This window comes from Manis javanica, chromosome 2 (genome assembly GCF_040802235.1).
Source record: "Manis javanica isolate MJ-LG chromosome 2, MJ_LKY, whole genome shotgun sequence".
Lineage (NCBI taxonomy): Eukaryota > Metazoa > Chordata > Mammalia > Pholidota > Manidae > Manis > Manis javanica.
Window position 1 is genome coordinate 61934782 of NC_133157.1, and position 23537 is coordinate 61958318.

The 23537-nt window shown below is 39.9% G+C and overlaps 1 protein-coding gene across 6 annotated transcripts in view; it reads right to left on the bottom strand.

Moving 5' to 3' along the window:
• RCL1 (RNA terminal phosphate cyclase like 1) overlaps nucleotides 1-23537 on the bottom strand; it is an 85693-nt gene that overhangs the window by 37554 nt on the left and 24602 nt on the right. For 5 of the 6 annotated variants that reach the window (XM_073228574.1, XM_037019025.2, XM_073228575.1 and 2 more), the window contains exons 4-5: nucleotides 18755-18829; nucleotides 17844-17968 (exon numbers count right to left, since the gene is read on the bottom strand). In XM_073228574.1, coding sequence (XP_073084675.1) covers nucleotides 17844-17968; nucleotides 18755-18829 — 200 coding nt within the window. Of the gene's footprint in view, nucleotides 1-527; nucleotides 684-17843; nucleotides 17969-18754; nucleotides 18830-23537 lie in introns of those variants that run through there. The other variant, XM_037019027.2, reaches the window with a different exon arrangement.

The window sequence follows — 23537 nt, forward strand, 5'->3', positions numbered from 1 at the left end:
CTTAAGGAAGTGGAAACTACTACCTAAAATTAGACTTTATTATAGAGACTGCCATTCTCCAACCCCAGGAATCAAATAAAAAATACATACTGAGCATTTTTAATGTGCAATGTATGGTCAAAAGGCAGCTGCATTGGGATGAGTGACTAAGAAACAGAGAAGTGACAACATATGACCTTCCCACCACCCACGTGGCAAATCCAAAAGGGAAAACAAGGTGTATGGTCTGTCCATTTCAGTCCAAATATTCAAAAATTACATTGCACTGTGCAAAGAATCTAACTGGCATCTAGTTCCCCTTTCTGACACATCCTGAATACTTCACTAAAACATCAGTCTTCCTCATGTGAGTGAGAATCTCCCAGTAACTCCAGGCCCCACCAGATCCTGCTACCAGACCCTCCCGTCTGCTCACTGTTCCCCTCCAACCTAGCACTGTCACCTCCTCCATCCACCCAAACTGTCCCAGTTTTTCAACCTGAACTGCCTTACTCCATTCTTCCAGTCCAGAGGTCCCTCTCTCTCACCTGAAACCCTGCAGCCAACACGCGACCATGGTCTCCACTTGGACTTAACCGGACATCTCCCTTCAGGACACACGCTGTACTTGCTCACCAATGAAACCACACATCCCATAAGGAAAGGGGCTCTGCTTTTGTATCCCTCACATCTCTCTCATACACTACTTTTGTACTCAGAAATACTCGATAAATATTTGACTTGACTCAAAGGACAACCCCAAAATGAGGAAAGAGCAAAGAGGGATTTTTCAATACACACACAAAGCCCAGTTACATCACCACCTCCTCTGTCCAGAACGTACTTTTGACCACAGGCAGCCTAGACAAACAGGTCCGGGTCTCATACCCTTTGGACCAGGTGGGTGCTGTCCTTCTGAGGCCTGAGGCTGCCCACTCTCTCCAGAAAAGGACAGACGACACTATCCTGACACATAATTCCAAAGCATCCAGGGCTCCCAAAGTTCCTTTAGGTATGTCACCAACTTATTTTATGCTCATAGTAATCCCGTGGCAAGGGCCATGGATTCCTGGTCCTAGGATTTACACTGAGGGCAGCTAGCCACAGAACTAAGCTTCAAAATTAAACAGATATGACTTCACAAAGACAACCACCCTTCACCCTTCGAGAGATATGGAAACCAGGTGGGAAACTACTGATTCAGGAGCAGTGGAAGCCTGTACTAGAATCCAGGCAGTGAAGTGAAGAAAGGAAAAGAGCCTTAAAGTCAGCCACATTACAGAGTCACCGTGGAGCCACCTGGCGTGGGGTGCAGGCCCTACCAAGGAATGGCTGAGAGTTCTAGAATCACATATTTGTGTTCAAATCCCACCTCCAGCAACAGTATCATTCTGGGTGCCTGTTCTCAGTGTCTCCACTTCCACATCCGTAAGAGAAGGATAGCAGTGACACTCTCTTCCCAAGGTGCATAGGCTCAAATGAAACAATGTTATGGAAAGTACTTGGGATGCCTGGTGTGTGGTAGGAGCCCAGTGTCAGCTATTGCTTTTCTTACTGTTAGTCCAAGATTCAAATTCCAAAGCAGAGGTTCTTGTCTTTTCAGAAATCAGAGACCCCTCTGAGAATTGGATAATCCTGTGGACTCTCCCTTGAAACATGCATACAAAGCTCTGCAGACAATTTCAGTAACTTTCTGAAGCCCACTTATAAATACCATATTAAGAACTCATATCCAAGAGACAATTTCATAGCTATAGTCCATATGGAATTCCCACCTATCACCTTCCCGGGTATTCCAGATCAGAGAAAGCTAATGAGTATGAGTGAGTGAGTGTGTGTGTGTATGGAGAGTGAGAGGCTGAGATATTTATCCCTTATGTACCTTCCCTACAGTCAGAGAAAGAAAACCAGGTCCCACAAATTCCAACTCAGCCCCACCTTCTGCCTCTACCCCAGCTTCTTCATTTAACTCCTATTACCAAATCATGAGCTACTGCTGGGACAGTGCCACAAAACTAAAACAGAGTGTTCCTTTCTTCCTCTCCCTCCCCACATCAGACAGAGAGAGAGAGAGAGAGAGTGTGTGTGTGTGTGTGTGTGTGTATGTGTGGTGGGGGGTGGGGGGTGGCAGAGAATGAGAGTGGGTGGCATTAAATATAAGGTAACCACACTGTCCAGTCACAGCTGCTGGCAAGAACCAACATCAGCTCCCTCCCACGCCCTGGCCAGGTAGTCAGAGAGGGGAAAGATGTATTATGTGTGTGTGTGTTGGGGTGGGAGGCACTCAGTTAAAATCCACATGCAAAAGAGAATAGGCTAGGGCTCTTTTCTGGGGAGTAAAATCTCCAAGCTCAGCCCAACAGTTAACCAGCCTTACAAGTAAAAAACCACAAAGCCAGCTAGAGCTATTTCCAAAGGTGGGTCTTTTCCCCAGGCTCAAAAGTGGCTAAAAGGTGATCTCAATTCAAACCCACATTCCTCTGAGGTGTTTGTGAAATGGGCAGTTCTGCTGCCCAGCAGCTGGAATGTTTGGTTTGCAGACAGGGATCTGAGCAAGGACACTGTGTCAACCTCCCTGGGGAGTTGAGAGGAAGGCTCTGTAAGTTAGGTATTTTGTGTTGTATCCTTAGCCTCAAGCAAGGGGAAGAGCTTGGGAACCTCACTAGTGTTCTCCTGGCTCAGATTTTACATAGGGAAGGCTTGAAGGACACTGAAGAGAGAAGTCAGGGAGGAAGAAAGTTAGACACTGGGTGTTTAGGGCACCAAAGCTCTTTCAGCCTTCATGTTCTCCTCTGTAAAAGCTCCAAGGTTTCCCCATTTCCCAGCACCATCATCAAAGGCTTACTCAACAGGGCTTCTGCACACCCAGTACAGAGAGCACTGTGCAGCCCACACTGACAGCCTCCATGAAACCCATGTTGTTTCCACAAGACAATGTCAAACAAACAGAGCACATGATGGAAATCACATTCCAGACGACAGAGAATGGATCTGAAGCACAGTTCACTACTAAGACACAGTATCAAAGAAACAAATGAGAAAAAACAAACTGAAACAGTCCTCAAAGTGCATAGATCTCATGTACAAAGCCATTAACCATAGCATTTTTTAGCAAAAGCAAAAATTGGAAAATTACTTGGTGGCCATCAGTAGGGTTGAATTTGGGTTCTTTATATGGTGAAATACAATGCGCATATTAACAGGAATGAGGCTGAGGTATAAGTAACTGACATGGATCAAACAGAAAAGCCATATTTGGTTAAAAGAAAAACAACCCTGCCTATCCGCACAACATTTCCATTTCTCTATAACCTGTTTCTACCTCCTCAGAATCAGAGAACACTGGCATGCCTTGTTTTATCTACACTTTGCAGATACTGTTTCTGAAAGGAAGAACCAATTGATGAACCAAACTTCACTGTTGTCGTATTTTAAGAAATTGCCCAGCCACCCCAACCATCAGCAACCACCACCCTGATCAGTCAGCAGTCATCAATATCAAGGCAAGAAGATCATCATATAACAATAAAAGGGTCAATTTAACAAAAAAATATAATAATTATAAATGCATATGCACTCAACATCAGAGCACACATAACAGCAAACATAAACAGATCTGAATGGAGAAATAGACAGTAATACAGTAATAATAAGAGACTTCATACCCCATTTTCAATAATGGACAGAATATCCAGAAGGAAAATCAGTAAGGCAACAGCAGACTTGAAAAATACTATAAAACAAATAGAACTAATAGATACATGCAGAATATTCCACCCAACAGAAGCAGAATATCCATTCTACTCAAGCACACACGGAATATTCTCCAAGATCACATGGAGACACAAACCAAGTCTTAATAAATTAAGAAGGCTGAAATCACCCCAAGTATCTTTTCCAGGCACAATGGAATGAAACTAGACATCAATAATATCAAGAAAATGGGAAAATACATGAAAATTAACAAACTATTATACAAACATTGGGTCAAAGAAGAAATCAAGAGGGAAATTAGAACCTTTTGTGGAGAGAAAGAAAAATGAAAAACCCAGAACCAGATGACTTCATCAGATGAATTTACTGGTGAATTCTATAAAACATTTAGAGAACTGATACCAATCCTTAAACTCCCAAAATACAGATGAGGGAACACTTCCAAACTCATTTTTTAAGGCCAGCATTACCCTGATACCAAAGCCAAAGACACTACAAGAAAAAAACACTACAGGCAATTACCCCTAATTAACATGGATTCAAAAATCTTCAAATAATATTAGCAAACTGAATTCAACAGTACAGAGATACTGTGGGTTCAATTCCAGAACCACAATAATAAAGCAAGTATCACATAGTGAAGTGAATCAAATGAATGATTTTGCTCCTCAGTGCATATAAAAGTTATGGTTATTATATATTGTTGTTTACTAAATGTGCAGTTATATTATATCTAAAAAAAGCAAGTACCTACCTTAATTTAAACATACTTTATTGCTAAAAAATGCTAACCATCACCTGAACTTTCAGCAAATCATAACCTTTTTGCTGGTGGAGGGTCTTGCCTCTAGGTTGATGGCTGCTGACTGATCAGGGTGGTGGCTGCTGAAGGTTGAGGTGGCTGTAGCAATTTCTTCAAATAAAACAATAGGGCTTGTGGAAAGATGGCAGAATAGGAAGGCAAGTTGGAAACCTCCTACCAAAAACACATAAAAGAGGCAAATACAGCAAATGCAACTAGACCTGAAAACAACCTGAAGACTGCAGAAAAGACACCCCTGCACCTGAGGAGGAAGAGAAAGGGTGAGGCAGCAGAGCCGGGATTGAGAAGGACCCAAACCCTCCCCCACACCAGCCTAGAGATGAGAGAAAGAGGAACAGAGCGGGGAGGGGGAAGGAGCCCCAGATTGCTACACACCTGGCCCTGGAGATCTGCTCTGGGGATGTGAGCCCACATTACACTGGGTTCTGGGGATTATCGGGGCTGGACACCAGGGGCAGGCAGAACACTCTGGGAGGTTGAGACTCCAGCCAGAGTGGAGGACAGGCACGCTTGCCAGTCCTGATACCCAAAACAGAGGCAACAGTTTGAGAGACTTGTCAGCAGTGGGAGGGGTACCAGAGGTAATGACGGTTGGACAGAACTCTCTCCTCAGGAGAAAGGGCAGGTGGAAGATACATTCCCCAGGCCTTCCTCAGCCCAACAGTTCAGGAACTCCCAAGATCCCAGATGCTCCATCCCCTTGCTGACAAGGCAGCCCCAAGGCACTGCCCTGCGCGTGCAACCCACTTGGCCCAGTGGCAGCATCTGATTTTGTTGCCTGGAAGGCAGAGGGAGACTCTCCCAGCTTGCCTGGCTCCATTTCAGCCGGATCAGAGAGATGCCTGGAAGAGCCAGCCTCAAGAGCTCCTTCCTCCCTGCAGGTGTCCAAGCCCAGTGCTGCAGCATCCAGCCATGGGACATCAGTTCGCACACCCCATAATCGTGCAGCACCCCCATTTTTGCAGGTCAGGCAAAGGGCGGCCCTAACCACAGCAAGCTCAGCAGAGATTCCTGAGCTGATCACAAAGGCAGCAGCTCAAGCAAACTGCCCACCCAGACTCAGACCAAAAACAGAAGCCAGACAGGAAGGCACCCCACCCATAGCACTCCAACTGGGGCTGCGCAAAACAGAACCAGGCACTAGAGAGTAAAGAATCTTGAGCTTCTGAGCACCACAGCACACCTTCTTCATAAAGCTATTACTCTTTAGACCAGAAAGCATAGCAGAGACACAGGAAAAAACACAAAATCCCTGACAAAATGAGCAGATAGATCCAAACTTGATCCAATCAAAACTATAAGACAGAACCTCAGAAAAAGGGCTAAATGAAAGAGAACACCAATCTTCTTGATAAATTATCCAAAATAAAAATCATAAACATGCTCACAGATTTACAGAAAAATACTTAAGATCTCAGGGAGGACTTCAACAAAGAGACAGAAAATCTGAAAAAGAGTCATTCAGAGCTGAAAAATACAAGTTCAAAAATGAAACAAACAATGGAGGGATTTAAAAGTAAATTAGATTATGCAGAGGAGAAGTAAATGAAATAGAAATTACAGAACAGGAAAACAAAGAAGCTGAGGAACAGAGAGAAAAAAAAATCTCTAGGAATGAAAGAATGATAAGAGAGCTGTGTAACCGATCCAAAAGAAACAATATTCACATAATAGGGGTACCAGAAGGAGAAGAGAAAGACAAAAGGCTAGAAAGTCTCTTTAAGGAAGTAATTGTTGAAAACTTTACCAATCTGGGAAAGGAAATAGACACTTGGGTGATGGAAATGGAGAGATCCCCTAACAAAAGGAACCTCAGAAAGACAACACCAAGAAATATAAAAATTAAAATGGAAAAGACCAAGGGTTAGGAGAGTGTTGAAAGCAGTCAGAGAGAAAAAAGATTACTTATGAAGAAAATCCCATCAGGCTATAGCAGACCAACAGAAACTCTTAGTGGCATGACATATTTACTGTACTGAAACAAAAGGACCTCCAAGCAAGAATCCTCTACTCAGTATGATTATCATTTAAATTTAAAGCAAGAATTAAACAATTTCCAGATAAACAAAAGTGGAAGGGATTCACCACCACTATGCCAATATTGCATGATATGGTTAAAGGGATTATGGAAATTACCTTAAGGCTAAAGAGCTTTCACCAGGGAAAATAAACCCACAGTAAATGTAGTAGACCAAGCAAATATGAAATTAAAACAAAAGAAGCAAAATCAACTATACACAAAATCAAACAAGGGATATACAAAAAGTGCAGATTATAACAACTAATATGAATACTGTGATAGGAAAAAGGGGAAAAAAAGTACCTTTATATTTTTAGATTGTGTTTTAAATAGAGTAATTAGCCAATATAAGACACACTACTATAGTAAAGAAGCCATCCTTGAACATTTGGTAACTACAAAACTAAAGCCTACAATAAATACATACACACAAAAAAAATAAATAAGTTTTAAAAAGCCAAACAAATCCAATTACATTAAAGAAAACTATCCATAACCACAGAAAAATATAAGAGAGGAAGAAAGGAACAGAGAAGAGATACAAAAACAGCAGGAAACAATTAATAAAATAACAATAAGTAATGTCTACCAATAATCACCTTAAGTGCAAATACAACAAATGAACCAATCAAAAGACACAGAGTGGCAGAATAGATAAGGAAACAAGATCCATCTATATGCTACCTTCAAGAGACTTCAGACCCAAAGACATACACAGACAAAGTGAAGGGATAGAAAAAGACATTCCATGCAAATAATAGGGAGGAAAAAGCAGGAGAAGCAGGACTTATATCAGACAAAATTGATTTTAAAACATAAAATGTAACAACAGCCAAAGAAGAACATTACATAATGATAAAAGGGCTTAGTCCAACAAGAAGATATAACCATTATAAATATATGAGCACCCAACATAGGAGCACCTAAATATGTGAAACAAATAATAACAGAATTAAAGGAAGAAATAGAATGCAATGCATTCTTTTTAGGAGACTTTAACACACCACTCCATCAACAGACAGATCAACCAGAAAGAAAATACGGAAACAGAGGCACTGAAAAATGCATTAGATTAGGTGGACTTAACAGGCATCTATAGAGCACTCCACCCAAAACCAGCAGGATACACATTTTTGTCAACTGTACATGGAACTTTCTCCAGAACAAATCACATACTAGGCTACAAAAGCCTCAATAAATCCAAAAAGATTGAAACTGTATCAAACAGCATCTCAGACCACAGTGGCATGAAACTAGAAATAAATTACACCAAGGAAACAAGAAGACCTACAAACACATGGATGCTAGCAACATGCTTTTACATAATCAATGATTGAATAAATACATTAAAACAGAAAATAAAGCATTACATGGAGACAAATGAAAACAAAAACACAACAGCCCAAAATCTTTGGGAAACAGCAAAGGCAGTTCTGAGAGGAAAGTACATAGCAATACAGGCTTATCTCAAGTAAAAAGAACGATCCCAAATAAACAGTCTAAAATCACAATTAATGAAACTAGAAAAAGAAGAACAAATAAGGCCCAAAGTCAATAGAAGGAGGGACATAATAAAGATCAGAGTAGAAATAAATAAAATTGAGAAGAATAAAACAATAGAACCCATAAAACCAGGAGCTAGTTCTTCGAGAAAATAAACAAAATAGATAAACCCCAAGTCAGATTTATCAAGAAAAAAAGAGAGTGTACACATATAAACAGACTCAGAAACGAAAAAGGAATAATCACAATGGATACTGCAAAAATACAAAGAATTATTAGAGAATACTATGAAAAATGTATATGCCAATAAATTGGACAACCTAGAAGAAATGGACTTTTTAGAAAAATACAACCTTACAAGACTGACCCAAGAAGAAACAGAAAATCTGAACAGACCAATTAACAGCAATGGAATCAAATTGGTAATCAAAAAACTCCCCAAAAAACAAAAGTTAAGGTCCAGAAGGCTTCACAGCTGAATTATGACAAACATTTAAAGAAGAACTAACACTCATCCTTTTCAAAGTATTCCAAAAGTAAAAGAGAAGGGAATATTTCCAAACTTATTCCAAGAGGCCAGCATCACTCAAATAACAAAATCAGACAAAGACACAATAAAAAAAGAAAATCACAGACCAATATCCCTGATGAAAGAGATGCAAAAATCCTCAACAAAATATAAGCAAACCAAATTCAATACATCAAATAGATCATACATCATGAAGTGGGATTTATTTCAGGGATGCAAGGATGGTACAATTTTCTTAAGTCACTCAATATCATACACCACATTAACAAAAAGGATAAAAACCACAAGATCATCTCAAGAGATGCTGAAAAAGCATTTGACAAAATTCAACATCTATTCATGATAAATTCTTAACACAATGAGTACATACCCCAACATAACAAAAGGCCATGTAAGACAAACCCATAGCCAACACTGTACTTAGTAGCAGAAAGTTAAAAGCTTTTCCCCTAAGATCAGAAACAAGACAAGGATGACCACTCTTACTACTTTTATTCAACATAGTACTGGTGGTCCTAGCCATAGCAATCAGACAACACAAAGAGATAGAAGGAATCCAAATTGGTAAGGAAGAAGTTAAACTGTCATTATTTGCAGATGACATGACAGTATACATAGAAAACCCTTAAGAATCCACCAAAAAGACTACTAGAATATCTGAATTCAGAAAAGCTGCAGTATACAAGAGTAACACACAGAAATCTGTCACATTCCTATATACTAACAATGAATGAGCAGAAAGAGAAATCAGGAAAACAACTCCATTTACAATTGCATCAAAAAGAAGTACCTAGGAATAAACCTAAGCAAGCAGGTGAAAGACATACTCTGAAAACTACCAGACTCTCATGAGAGAAATAAACGACACCAATAAATGGAAATATATCCTGTGCTTATCGATAAAAATTAATTTTGTCAAAATGGCCATCCTGCCCAAAACAATCTACACATTCATGCAATCCCTATCAAAATACCAACAGCATTCTTCAATGAACCAGAACAAATAGTTCTAAAATTCATATGGAACCACAAAAGACCCGGAATAGCCAGAGCAAGCCAGAGCAAAGCTGGGGGGCTTATGTTCACTGACTTCAAGCTCTACTACAAAGCCATAGTACTCAAACAATTTAGTGCCAGCACAAGAACAGATCCATAGAGCAATGAATCAGAATAGAGCCCAGATATAAACCCATGCATATATGGTCACTTAGTATACCATAAAGGAGCCATGAATATACAATAGGGAAAAGACATACTGTTCAACAACTGCTGTTGGCAAAACTGGAAAGCTACATATAAGAGAATGAAAGTAGATTATTCTCTAACGCCATACACAAAAGTAAACTCCAAATGGATGAAAGACCTAAATGTAAGTCATGAAACCATAAAACTCTCAAAAGAAAACATAGCCAAAAATCTCTTGACTATGGAAGAGAGCATTAATGATGGTGGCATGAGAGGTGAGACAGAGGCCTCCTCCCAAAACCACATATAATACAAAAATATAATTGATACAATTAATCCTGAAAGAGCAACAGGAAAGAAGGCTGCACCAGACTGCATAAACGTGGAGAAAAGAAGAGACTTCATGGAACAAGCTATTGCACCAAAGCCATGACACAGCAGGATCCAAGCTCTTCCCTGACCCCAGCTCACCAGCAGGAGGAAGAGAAATGGAGCAGGGAGGGAGTGGAGGTCTAGGACTGCTGAACAGCCAGCCCTGGAGATCTGCTCTGGGAGCGCAAACCTACATTGCATGGTGCTCTGGAGATTACTGGGGTTGGAAAGTTAAGACAGGCAGGTGGAATACCTGAAGAGACTGAGATGCGAGCTGCTTGTGGAAAATGGATCCACATCTGCCTGCTCTGGGACAAAAGAAAGGCATGCAGCCTGAGAGACTTCCTAATAGCAAGATGGCTACTAAAGGGGCAAGGACTGCACAGAGTAGACTACTCAGGAGAAGGGACAGGTAGACAAATTTGTCTGGGTACACTGTGCCAAGCAGGTTGGGAACTTTCAGGAGCTTCAGGCACTCCATCCACCTGGCTAGCTACACAACTCCAAGGCTCCCCACCATGATACGCAGCCTGCTGAGCCTTCCTCCCAGCCAGCCCGTACTTGGCTGGTAAACTGGCAAACCCTGCCCTGGGGTCAGGCAAGCCAGAGGGAAGCCCTGTCTATGGCAGCTACAAACGCAAAGAATAGAGGCTTACACCTGTGTGCTCGGCCCACTGATTCTGACAGTGGAGACAGGCATAGCAGCCAGGAAGCAGGAAACAGCTCTCTCCTGCCCCCATGTACCAGTGCCACTCCCCTATGACCCCCAACATCTCTCCAGGAGTTGAGCAGCTCCAGAGAGTAGAGTCCAGGCACTAGAGAGTGCCACATACAAATATGAAACGTCAAAGGAACCTGGTTCAAACCAAAATCCCACAAACACCAGGAAAAGAGCCAAGTGAAACTGAACTCATCAATCTTCCTGAAAGAGATTTCAAAATAAAAATCATAAACATGCTCATGGAGGTACAGAAAAATATTCAAGAACTCAGGGAATAATTCGGATGGAGATTAAATCATTACGCAATACAGTATCAGAAAGGAAACATACAGTGGAGGGATATAAAAGCAAATTAGATACAGTGGAGGAGACAGTAAATGGAACAGAAATTAGAGAAGAGCAATACAAAGAAGCTGAGACACAGAGAGAAAAAAGGATCTCTCGGAATGAAAGAATATTGAGAGAACTCTGTGACCAATCCAAATGGAACAATATTCTCATTATATATAGGGGTATCAGAAGAAGAGAGAGAAAAGGGAATAGAAAGTGTCTTTGAGGAGGTAATTGCGGAAAACCCCCAATCTGGGGAAGGAGATAGTCTCTCAGGCCATGGAGGTACACAGATCTCCCAACGCAAGGGACCCAAGGAAGACAACACCAAGACATATAATAATTAAAATGGCAAAGATCAAGGATAAGGACAGATATATAAAAGCAGTCAGAAAGAGAAATAATATCACATACAAAGGAAAACCAATCAGGCTATCATCAAACTTCTCAACAGAAACCTTACAGGACAGAAGGGAGTGGCATGATATAGTTAATGCAATGAAGCAGAAGGGCCTCGAACCAAGAACACTCTATCTAGTAAGATTATCATTTAAATTTGAAGGAGGGATTAAACAATTTTCAGATAAGCAAAAGCTGAGAGAATTTACCTCCCATAAACCTTTTCTACAGTGTAATTTGGAGGGACTGCTATAGATGGAAGTGTTCCTAAGGTTTAACAGCTGTCACCAGAGGTAATAAAACCACAGCAAAGAAAGTAAAACAGTTAATTATTAAGCAAATACAAAATTAAATCAACTACCCCCAAAATTAGTCAAGGGACAGACAAAGAGTACAGAACATGATACCTATTATATTAAAAATGGAGGAGGAAGAAAAAGGAAAGAAAAAAAAAAAGGACCTTTAGATTGTGGTTGTAATAACATGCTAAGTGAGTTAAGTAAGACTGTTAGATAGTAAGGAAGTTACCCTTGAACCTTTGGTAATCACGAATCTAACGCCTACAATGGCAATAAGTACATGCCTATTAATAATCACCCTAAATATAAATGGTCTGAGGCACCAATCAAAAGACACAGAGTCACTGAATGGATTAAAAAACAAGACCTGTCTATATGCTGCCTACAAGAGATTCACTTCAAACCCAAAGACATACACAGACTAAAAGTGAAAGGATGGAAAAAGATATTTCATGCAACTACTAGGGAGAAAAAAGCAGGTGTTGCAGTATTTGTATCAGACAAAATAGACCTCAAAACAAAGAAAGTCACAAGAGACAAAGAAGGACATTACTGAATGTAAGTCATGAAACCACAAAACTCTTAGAAGACAACATAGTCAAAAAATTTCCTGAATATAATTAAGAGCAACTTTTTCCTGAACGCATCTCCTTGGGCAAGGGAATCAACAGCAAAAATGGACAAAGGGGACTACATCAAGCTAAAAATGTTCTGTATAGCAAAGGACACCATCAACAGAACAAAAAGGCATCCTACAGTATGGGAGAATATATTTGTAAATGACATATCCAACAAGGGGTTAACATCCAAAATATATAAAAAACTCACATGCTTCAACAACCAAATAGCAAATAATCCAATTAAAAAATGGGTGGAGGAAATGAACAGACAATTCTCCCAAGAAAATTCAGATGTCCAACAGGCACATGAAAAGATGCTCCACATCGCTAATTCTCAGGGAAATGCAAATTAAAACGACAATGAGGTATCACCTCACACCAGTTAGGATGGCCAGCATCAAAAAGACAAATGCTGGCTAGGATGCAGAGAAAGAGGACCCCTCCTACAGTGCTGGTGGGAATGTAAACTAGTTAAACCATTGTGGAAAGCAATACGGAGAATCCTCAAAAAAACTAAAACTAGAAATACCATTTGTCCCAGGAATTCCACTTCTAGGAATTTACCCTAAGAATGCAGCACTCCAGTTTGAAAAAGACAGATGCACCCTTATGCTTATCGCAGCACTATTTACAATAGCCAAGATATGGAAGCAACCTAAGTGTCCATCAGTAGATGAATGGATAAAGAAGAGGTGGTACACATACACAATGGAATACTATTCAACCATAAGAAAAAAACAAATCCTACCATTTGCAACAACATGGATGGAGCAGACGGTATTATGCTCAGTGAAATAAGCCAGGCAGAGAAAGACAAGTACCAAATGATTTCCCTTATTTCTGGAGTATAACAATGAAGCATAACTGAAGGAAGAAAACAGCTGCAGACCACAGACTACAAGAAGGGACTAGTGGTTACCAAAGGGAAGGGGTGGGGGAGGGTGGGTGGGGAGGGAGGGAGAAGGGATTGGCACATATGGTGTTGGGGGATCATGACAAAGACAGTGTAGCACAGAGAAGATAAGTAGTGACTCTGTGGCATCTTACTACACTGATGGACAGTGACTGCAATGGGGTATGGGTAGGGACTTGACAATACAGGTGAATGTAGTAACCACACTGTTTTTCATGTGAAACCTTCTAAAAAAAAATTGTATAAAAAAATCTCTTGACTATAAGCATCAGCAATCTTTGCTAGACTTGTCTCTTTCGGCAAGGGAAACAAATTCAAAAGTGAACAAGTGGAACTACATCAAATTAAAAAGCTTCTGTACAGCAAAGGACACCATCAGCAGAAAAAAAAGGCATCCTACAATATGGGAGAATGTATTCATAACAGACTCATCCAGTAAGGGGTTAACATCCAAAATAAAGAACTCATATGCCTCAACATCCAAAAAACAAATAACTCAATTAAAAAATGGGGATAGAACCTGAACAGACAGTTCTCCAAAGAAATACAAATGGCCAATAGGCACATGAAATAATGCACCACAATGCTAATCATGAGGGAAATGCAAATTAAAATCACAATGAAGTATCACCTCACACCAGTCAGAATGGCCACTATCCAAAAGTCAAGGAACAACAAATGCTGGCGAGGATGCAGAGAAGTAAGAACCCTCCTGCGCTGTTGGTGGGAAAACAAATTGGTACAACTGCTGTGGAAAGCAGTATGGAGGATCCACAAAAAAAGAAATACCATTGACCAGTAATTCCACTCCTAGGATTTTACCTGAAGAAAACAAAATCCCTGATTCAAAAAGATACATGCATCCATATGTTTACTGCAACACTACTTGCAATAGCCAAGATTTGGAAGCGAGCTAAGTGTCCATCAACAGATAAATGGATAAAGATGTGGTACAAATATACCATGGAATGTTATTCAGCCATAGAAAGAGAAGAAATCCTGCCATTTGCAACAACATGGATAGAGCTAGAGGGTATTATGCTCAGTGAAATAAGCCAGGCAGAGAAAGACAAATACCACATGATTTCACTGATCTATGGAACATAAAACAGAAGGAGAGTCATAGACACTGAGAAGACACTAGTGGTTACCAAAGGGGAGGTGTTGGAGCTGATACTGCAGGGAGGAAGAAGGGGATAAAAGGTCACAATAATTCACCATCACAAGATAAGTTGATCACAGGGACTGCTGAACCCCTGTGATGTACAGTTGAAACTAACATATGATTGTATATTAACGATATTTTAATTAACTGATTAACTGACTAATTAATTAATTAATTAAACAATAGTTTGCCACAGAGTTGAATGCATTTTGAATGGCTAAATGAAGTCTGATACAGGGTTTTCACAAACTTTCAATTTGTAAAAAGGCAGTATTGGGAAAACACGATGAAGCAGGAAGCATTATAAGGATCATACATGACCAAGTTGAATTTATCCCTGGGATGCAAGGATGGCTTGACATATGCCAATCAATCAAAATGATATACCATATTAACAGAATGAAGGACTGAAAAAAAATTATGATTGCCTCAACAGATGCAGAAAAAGCATTTGACAAAATTCAACACCCATTCATGATAAAAATTCTCAACTAATTAAGTATAGAAAAAATTTTCCTCAACATAGCAGACACCATATATGAAAAGCCCACAGCTAACATTTTCACTGATGAAAAACTGAAAGCTTTTACTCTAAGATTTGGAACAAAGTAAGCATGCACACTTTTGCCACTCCTATTGAACATGGTACTGGAAGTCTTAGCCCGAGAAATTAGAACAAGAAAAAGAAATAAAAAGCATCCAAATTAGAAAGGAAGAAGTAAAATTATCTGTTCGAAGATGACTGGCTCTTGTAAGTAGAAACCCTAAAGACATATATACACAAACACACACACCCCACAATTAGAACTAATAAATGAATTCAAGTGGCAGGATACAAAATTAACATACAAAAATCAGTTGCATTTCTATATACTAATAACAGGTTATCTGAAAAGGAAATAAAGCTAACCTTCTTACTTACAAAAAAAAAAAGGAAACATTCAGGAATAAACTTAACCAAGGAGGTGAAAAATGTTGATGAAAGACATTTTAGAAGACATAAATAAACAGAAAGGACAGTCCATATTCACAGATTGAAAGAACTAATACTGGTAAAATATGCAGACAACCCAAAGCAATCTACAGATTCAATGCATTCCCTACAAAATCCCAATGATTTTTTTTTATAGAAACAGAAAAAACAATCTAAGCATTTATATGGAAACACAACAGACTCCAAATAGCCAAAAAAATTTTGAGCAAGAACAATGCTGGAGGTATCACAATTACTGATTTCAAAATATATTACAAAGCTATGGTAGTAAAAATAATGTGGTATTGGCATAAATACAGGCATATAAACCAACGGACCAGAACAGACAGCCCAAAAATAAACCTACACCTATCTGCTCAACTGATCTTTGACTAGGGTGCCAAGAATACACAATGGGAGAGGCTAGTCTCTTTAATACACAGTGCTGAGAAAACTGACACCCACATGCAAAAGAATGACACTGGTCTCTTATCCTATACAAAAATCAACCTAAATGTGTCAAAGATCAACACAAGACCTGACACCATAAAACTCCTAGAAGAAAACATAAGAGAAAAGCATTTTAGCCTTGCCAATGATTTCTTGGGTATAATACCAATACAAGGCAAAAGAAACAACAAAGTGAAAAAGCAATCCATGAAATGATAGAAAATGTCTGCAATTCATATATCTAATATCCAAAATATATTAGGCGCTCATGCAACTCAACAGAAAAAAATAATAACAACAACTAAAAAAAATGGGCGAAGGATCTAAATAGACATTACCCCAAAGAAGACACACAGATGTCCATACATACATATATAAAGATACTCAATATTAATAATCATCAGAGAAATCAAATCAAAACCACAGCAAAATAATACTTCATGCCTCCTGGTATGACTATTAACAAAACAAAATAAAACAAATAAAACAAATATTGGTGAAGGTATGGAAGAAAAAGAATTCTTATACACTGATAGTGGGAAGTTAAACTGGTACAGCCACTATTGGAAACAGCATGGAAGTTCCTCAAGAAATTAAAAACAGAACTACCACTTGATCCAGCAATCCCACTTCTGGGTATATGCCCAAAGGAATTAAAACCAGGATCTCAAAGAGATACATACACTCCTTTCTTAATTCCAGTGTTATTCACAATAGCCAAGACATGAAAACAACCTAAATACACACCCACAGATGAATGGATAACAAAAACATGATATTTACAAACAATGGAATATTATTCTCTTAAAAAAAAAAAAGAAATGTTGTCATTTGTGAAAACATGGGTAAAAAATGGAGGGCATTGTGCTATGTGAAATAAGCTAGACACAGATGATAAACTACTACATGATCCCACTTCAATGTGGAATGCAAAATAGTCATACTCAAGCAGGGAGAATACCGGTTACCAGACGTTAGAGGCATTGGGAAACAGGGAGATGTCAAAGCATACAAAGTTTCAGTTACATAAGATGATTAAGTCCTAGACATCTACCATGTCTATGTCATACACTTAAATTTTGGTAAGAGAGCAAACCTTATGTTAAGTGTTATCATAAAAAATTTGAAAACTTTTTAAATATTAAGACAGTAGAAACTTTTGGAGGTGATGAATATGTTTATAGCATTGATGTCTGATGGTTTCATAGGAGTATACTTATCTCCAAACTCACCAAGTTGTACATATTAAATATGTACAGTTTTTGTATGTTAATCATACCTCAACAAAGCACTTCTCAAAAACTAAACATAAATTAAGTACATAAAGTGATTACCATAGTGCATAAAAGTAACAGATATCATTCATTATTATTTCAGCCATCCTACATCCTCCAGACAAAATTCACCACTCTCTACTCCTAGTTCCCCTATCCCATTGCACATGCATTTATATCTTTACATATTATATCAATCAGAATTATGTATTGGATATTTGTTTCCTTCACCAGACAATGAGCTCTTCTGCAAGAGGGACTGCAGTGCATTGGTGGCCCCCAAGCCAAAACCCTTGGGAGGGTATCACATACACTGTAGCTGTCTGCTTAAGAATTAACTGGAAACAAAAGAATCAACCATCCAATGAACCAACCAATCTGTCAATGTAGTCACAGTAAGGCAGATAATAAATCATCTGATTGTAGCTAACAAGTACAATTTCACTGTTAAGAGTTTCCCAAGATCACTGTCTAAAATGTAAATAATCCCAGGAAGAAGTAAATTGTTATGAGTCATTTTTATTTTTGTGAGTCAAGAAAAAAACAAGAAACTTGAACCAAATGCAAAGGATACGCCATTCCTCTGATCCGTTTGATTTTTCCTGGATCTGTGAGCTGAATGGGCTTGAGGACCTTCCTCACAGGACATGAGAAAAACACTTCACCTCCTCCTCCAGGAGGCATTCCCCGTCGCACAATCTGCACACACAGCAAGAAAAAAAAGGTGAGGACTTAGCAAGAGAGGATGGCCTGACACCCAACCTGGTTGGTTCACACCAAGGGGCTCTTTCTTACAAGTCAGAGGGCTCTTTCACATCTAGCCTGTCAATCCCTTCAGGATCAAAAGCACCTTCAAATCAACAGTGTGTCAGAAAGAGTAGTGGACACAGAATCACCTTGTTCCAGTTAAAATCAGGCAGGTCACTTCTTATTTTCACCAGCAGAACCTGTTTCTTCATCCTTAAAATGAGTGACTGGCTTAGTTTAGTTCCTCAGACCATCCCTTTTCTTAACCATCAAAAACTCTTTTCTCTTCCTATGCAATCAACTGATCTATCAAAACTCTACATTATTAAATGAACATGAAGCCATTTCCCCTGTTTAAAACATCAATTTATAAAGCAGAAATGTTAAACAGCTTAAAGTATTCAGTGTTATCAGAGTTTCTTCCAGGTCGGGAGGCTCTGAGCACAAATTATATCCAAATGATCTAAATCAGAGAAGCAATATGGCCAGAATACTGGCTCCACTACTTATTAAGTAGAAGAGTTAGTGTATGCAGAATGCCCACCACATTACCTATCCTAACACAGAGTAAGTGCAATACACCTGCTGGCTGCTATTGTCATCTAAAGGGTCCCTTTCAGCCTAAAGTCTGTAATGTTTGGTTCATGTGTCCTGTGGTCTTCTCATACATGGTGGCTTCAAATATTGCATACACAGACACTGAGTCATATATACAGCCAACAACTTACATGTTCTTACCTTTAGCTCAAATGATTCACCATCAATCCCAAACTGTTTCAACAGAGGGAGAGCTGTTGCCTTAAGGACATCAACCTGTAGAATTATGTCAGAAAAAGTTTAATTAAACCTTGAGAAGTAGAAAAAAGAAACAGCCCACAGAGCAAGTTGAGGTTGAGCAAGCAGGTAGGTGATGCAGACTGGTAAAAAAGACACTGGCTAACAACTGAGGGCATGGGCCAGATCTGCTCCAATGTAAGACCACAATTAAACAAAACACTGGCCTCTCTGAGCCCCTCTTTCCTCCTTTACAACATCATAAACCTACTTATGACTCATGTGAGCATCCCATGCATTATGCCAAAAGACTGAGAAACTGCTGGGCTCATAAAGAAAACAAACTAGGACCTCTGTTTATTCTTATACACATAAACATTATGGAAGAAAATGATCAGCCTTTTTTATTACTGTTTCCAAAATCATTGTTTAATATTTGAGCTGGTGGTACTGCATGCCAAAACAAACCAAATGAGCTATTCAATCTAAGCTGAGGCTACCTAAGAATCCAGCTGATGCCCACCATACAGACAGTTAGAGGTAAGTGGTGATACTACAAGGGGGCCAGGGCGGTCGGGGAATGACAGCCTCAAACTACATAAAGCAGTGCAAACCCCAATAACCACAGTTCATGGTAAGGCTGTGACAAATGCTGTAATTATTGCCTCCTTGTTGAGCTCCTAGGAGGCCTGGGGTCCTTTCTGAAACATTTATGGATTCCTTATAAAGTATTAAGGCTGATATTCAAAGCATCTTATTTAACATGCAGTAAAGGTTGCCTCAACGGTAACTTGGGGAAAAAAAATCACTCCCTTCCTTGTTCCCAGTGGAACAACAGATGCCTCGGTCCCGCAAGGGCTGACCCTATCAGGAGTCAGCGAGGGCAGGCAGCATGAGCAGGGGGTGCAGGAAAAAATCCCTCGTCCTGGTGCAGGCTCTGCCTCCAGTTAACTGTGTGGCCTCAGAGGAGAAAATCCCCACTGTCTCAGTTTCCTTGCCTCTAAGGTAGGGGGCTCAACCTGTCTGTCTTCAAGTTGCTACAAACTCTAACATGCTAAAAGTCAATGGAATACAACTCCAGTAAGGTTTTATAATAATGAAGAGGCCCCAACTAAATTGTCTGATATCACAGAAAAATTAACTATAGGGACAAATGATCTATGAAGCTTAGGAACACGTTCATAATGGATCAGGGGGTCAGAAGCATTTACTAGGAAAACCCATTAAAGATTAGCTAATTTCATGAAATGCTAAAGCTAAACACCCAAAAATTTTAAATATGCATTTGGGATTGCCAGAACCAAGAATAATCCAGTCTGGGCTAGAATCAAGGACAGCTAGAGAAAAGCCAGATTCTGGAAAAACTGGGGGATACAAGGATAGAGGTTACTCTGTCCACTTGATCCCTGGAACTAGATGGCCACTAGGGAAAATAAAGGTGAGAAAACACAGCATCCCTTCTGACTCATCCTACTTATACCTGACATAAAAAATTAAGTCAAACTGACACTGAGGGTCAGACAGAAGCCTAAGGATAAGCCCAGGTGTGGGGGCTGGACAGGGCACATTCCAGTCTCCTCCAGCTCACACCACTCTTCTTTTAGCAGAATGAAGGTGGTCTGCAAGTTCTGCTTAAGGGAAACTGAGCTGTCACTGCATTTGGAGAGAAAAGGAAGTATGACTTGAGTGGCACCTCAGGACAAAGGCATACCCCTTCAGTTCAGCCAATCAATCAATCAGTCAATCTGATCAGGCCTAATCAGATCCAAACAGAATAGGGAAAAAACCTCCTCTCAGTCTTCTTGTCTGAAACTGATAAAAACACCCACCTCATAGAGTTGGTACAAGAATTAAATACAGATACATACTTAGGTGCACATATACACCTAGAACAGTACCCAGCACACAGCAAACATAATTGTACTTCTTTTCACCTTCCAGAAGGGTACCAAAAAGAAAAAAGAAAAAAAAGCAATCCTCATTGACTGTCTGACCAGCCTGTTGGCACCAATAAATATCTACCAGAGGCTCTGGTGCTGAATCATTGAGATTCAAAGAGACCTCCTGAACTTTTCTTCTCAAAATTTCTCCCCATTTCCTGTCCTTTTGCTTCTGAGGAAGAATATCCCTATTCCTGTGTAAGGCTCATCGTTTCTGCTTTGGATACCCATTCCCTCTGGACTTGTGTAAGAGTAAGTTTTAAGTCCCCCCACCCCTTTTAATTCTTTCTTCTCCACTACAAGCCTACAAGCAACCTCAAGTGTCCCTTGCTTAAAAAAAAAATTCCCAGCCTCAGCTCTTAAAGAATCATCCTACCTAACCTTCAGGAAGAATCTCCTAATTTCTATTTCCCACGCATTCCTCAAGTTGTGCCTATCCTTATACTCCAATGACACTGGTCTCCCAAGTCAATAAAACTTCCCCTGCCCAATCTCAAATCAACTTCTGCAAAGACTGACTCCATGGATCATCCTGCTAATTCTTAGAACTCAGTTACTGCATGGTTTCTCCAAACACTTCTACCTCCATAGTCACTGTGCCCAGCTCCCCTTCCCCCACTCACATCTCTAACATTCATTTTTTCTTCTCTTCTGTCAAGCTCCAGCTATGGCTGTCATGGACAAACAGCCACCCCATGCTGTCACATGGACCTACCGTAATGTAAAACCTGGAGTTTCAAACACAAAAAGCCCATTCGGATACACACTCCACCACCTCCACCACCACACTGGACAGGCCAAAGGAAAAACACCAATAGGACTAATTCAGCCAAAAAGCTGCAATGTTCATCCTTGGCACTGGTCAATCTCATTCTCCTAGGGCTCTAACTATCACTAGGTAAAGTCCCAATGACCTATCTCTGAGGCTCCAGACAGGAATTTCCAACCACCAAATGGACATCCCCATGTGGATGTACCTACCAGTACCTCAGGGAACAGGACCATAATCAAACACTTCACCCATCATCCTGCCACAAGTTTCCTCACTCCTGTGCCAAACTCTTATCTGATCTCTATCTATCAAGTGGATGCCCCATCCCACCCCCAGTTGACTGCCAAGTTATGAAGACTCTCCCTCCATATCTGAAGACCTCTTTCGTATCTGTCCATTCCTTTCAACTTTTATCTCCACAATGTCCAAACCAGTAGACACTTCTCCAATCCATCCTTCTCTCGCCTCCAGAGTTATCTCCCTAAAACCCAGACTGAATCTGGGTGTCCCTTCCTCTAGAAAAGCCTCCCAGAGCCTCAGTACTTTGTTTGTACCTCTGCAGAGCCCAGAGGTATCCATCCTTGTTGTCTCCCTAGCTGCATTAACAGCTGCCCACCCCATGAGACCAAGTTCCCTAAGGGCAGAACTCATCGTGTTCATCCTCGTGTACCTAGTAGATGCAGACATGAACCAATGGGGAAACATATATTAAAGGGAAAGCTTGAAATGAAGAAGCCATAGGCTAAAGAAGTTACTCTTTATCCAGGATTACGTATATTTATTTTATCCTGGGCTGGAGCCAGGTACTAACCAATGTCATTTTGGTCATGCAGCTAGCTAAAGCAGACAGTCCTGCAGCATAGGAAAACAGATTTTTTTTAATACTCCACATGAAAGAGTTAAGCACTATTTCTGGGGAATTCATCAACTAATCTTTGTCACTGTTAATATATAAAACTTCTAAAAATATTGCCAGTGATAACAGCTTTTAAGATTATTAGGATTACAGAAAGTATATACAAAACTAGGACACACAGTGCCAAAGTCTCCATATACTGCAGGGCCTTTTCCCATTATTCAAGGCACTCCCCCTAACCATCCTCTAAAAATATAAAGGACTCATCTTTCACTTTTAACTCAACGGCCCATTTCCTACAATCTTTCAGAAAATGCAAAAAAAATCAATCAAGTGAAAGTGAAATTAGTTTAAAATTCTAAACAGTTTATGCAACATTCCTTTATGAATATTGATTTGCACTGTACTCAGGATCCTGGGAAAAGAGTTAATGTACCTGAATTCTCAAGAATTGAGGAATAAGTCTTATAATATCTAAGAACACATTAACCATGTTTTTAACCTAGCAGGTGTCTTGGTGAATACCAGCAGTCTCCATTTTGGGGCTTACTACCCTACCTAATTCGTCTTTCCTGGTTAGGAAAGCCATATACTTCACTCTGCCTCAGAAGCCACCCACTCAGTGGTCTTGGTTCAAAATACGTAGAGGTGAAGAAAAATGCCCTCAGTTAGGACTCACGTTGTGGTCCTCAAAGATACCTTCTCTGGACAGATATCTTTTAGCATCCAAAAATGGGGATGCTTTCCTCCCTAAGAGAGGTCTAAGGCAGGCCTACACAGCACTACTCTTATACCTCTCTCCCTCTCTCTCTCTCTCTCTCTCTCACACACACCAAAAACTCACCCTAGACTGCACTAAGACAACAGTGGTGGCCACAAAGAAAATTCCAGCTGTCTTTTAAATTACTTCCCCATACACACAGGAAAAAAAGCACACTTAATAAAGTTTGCTGGTGCCCACAAACTACCAAAGTTCACATTTATCTTCCCTGCCCTAATGTGCTTTTTCTAAATCTGCAAACTCTTCTCAAAAGAAGAAAGTCCTCAAGTTTACACATGGCAAAAGTCTCAGTAAGTCAGGATTATGCTTTAGTTATGTCAAGGAGACATTATTTGTCAGCCGCCTTCTAGCCTCAGTTATCACATAACTCTTTAGAACTCCACCCTCACACACTTCAG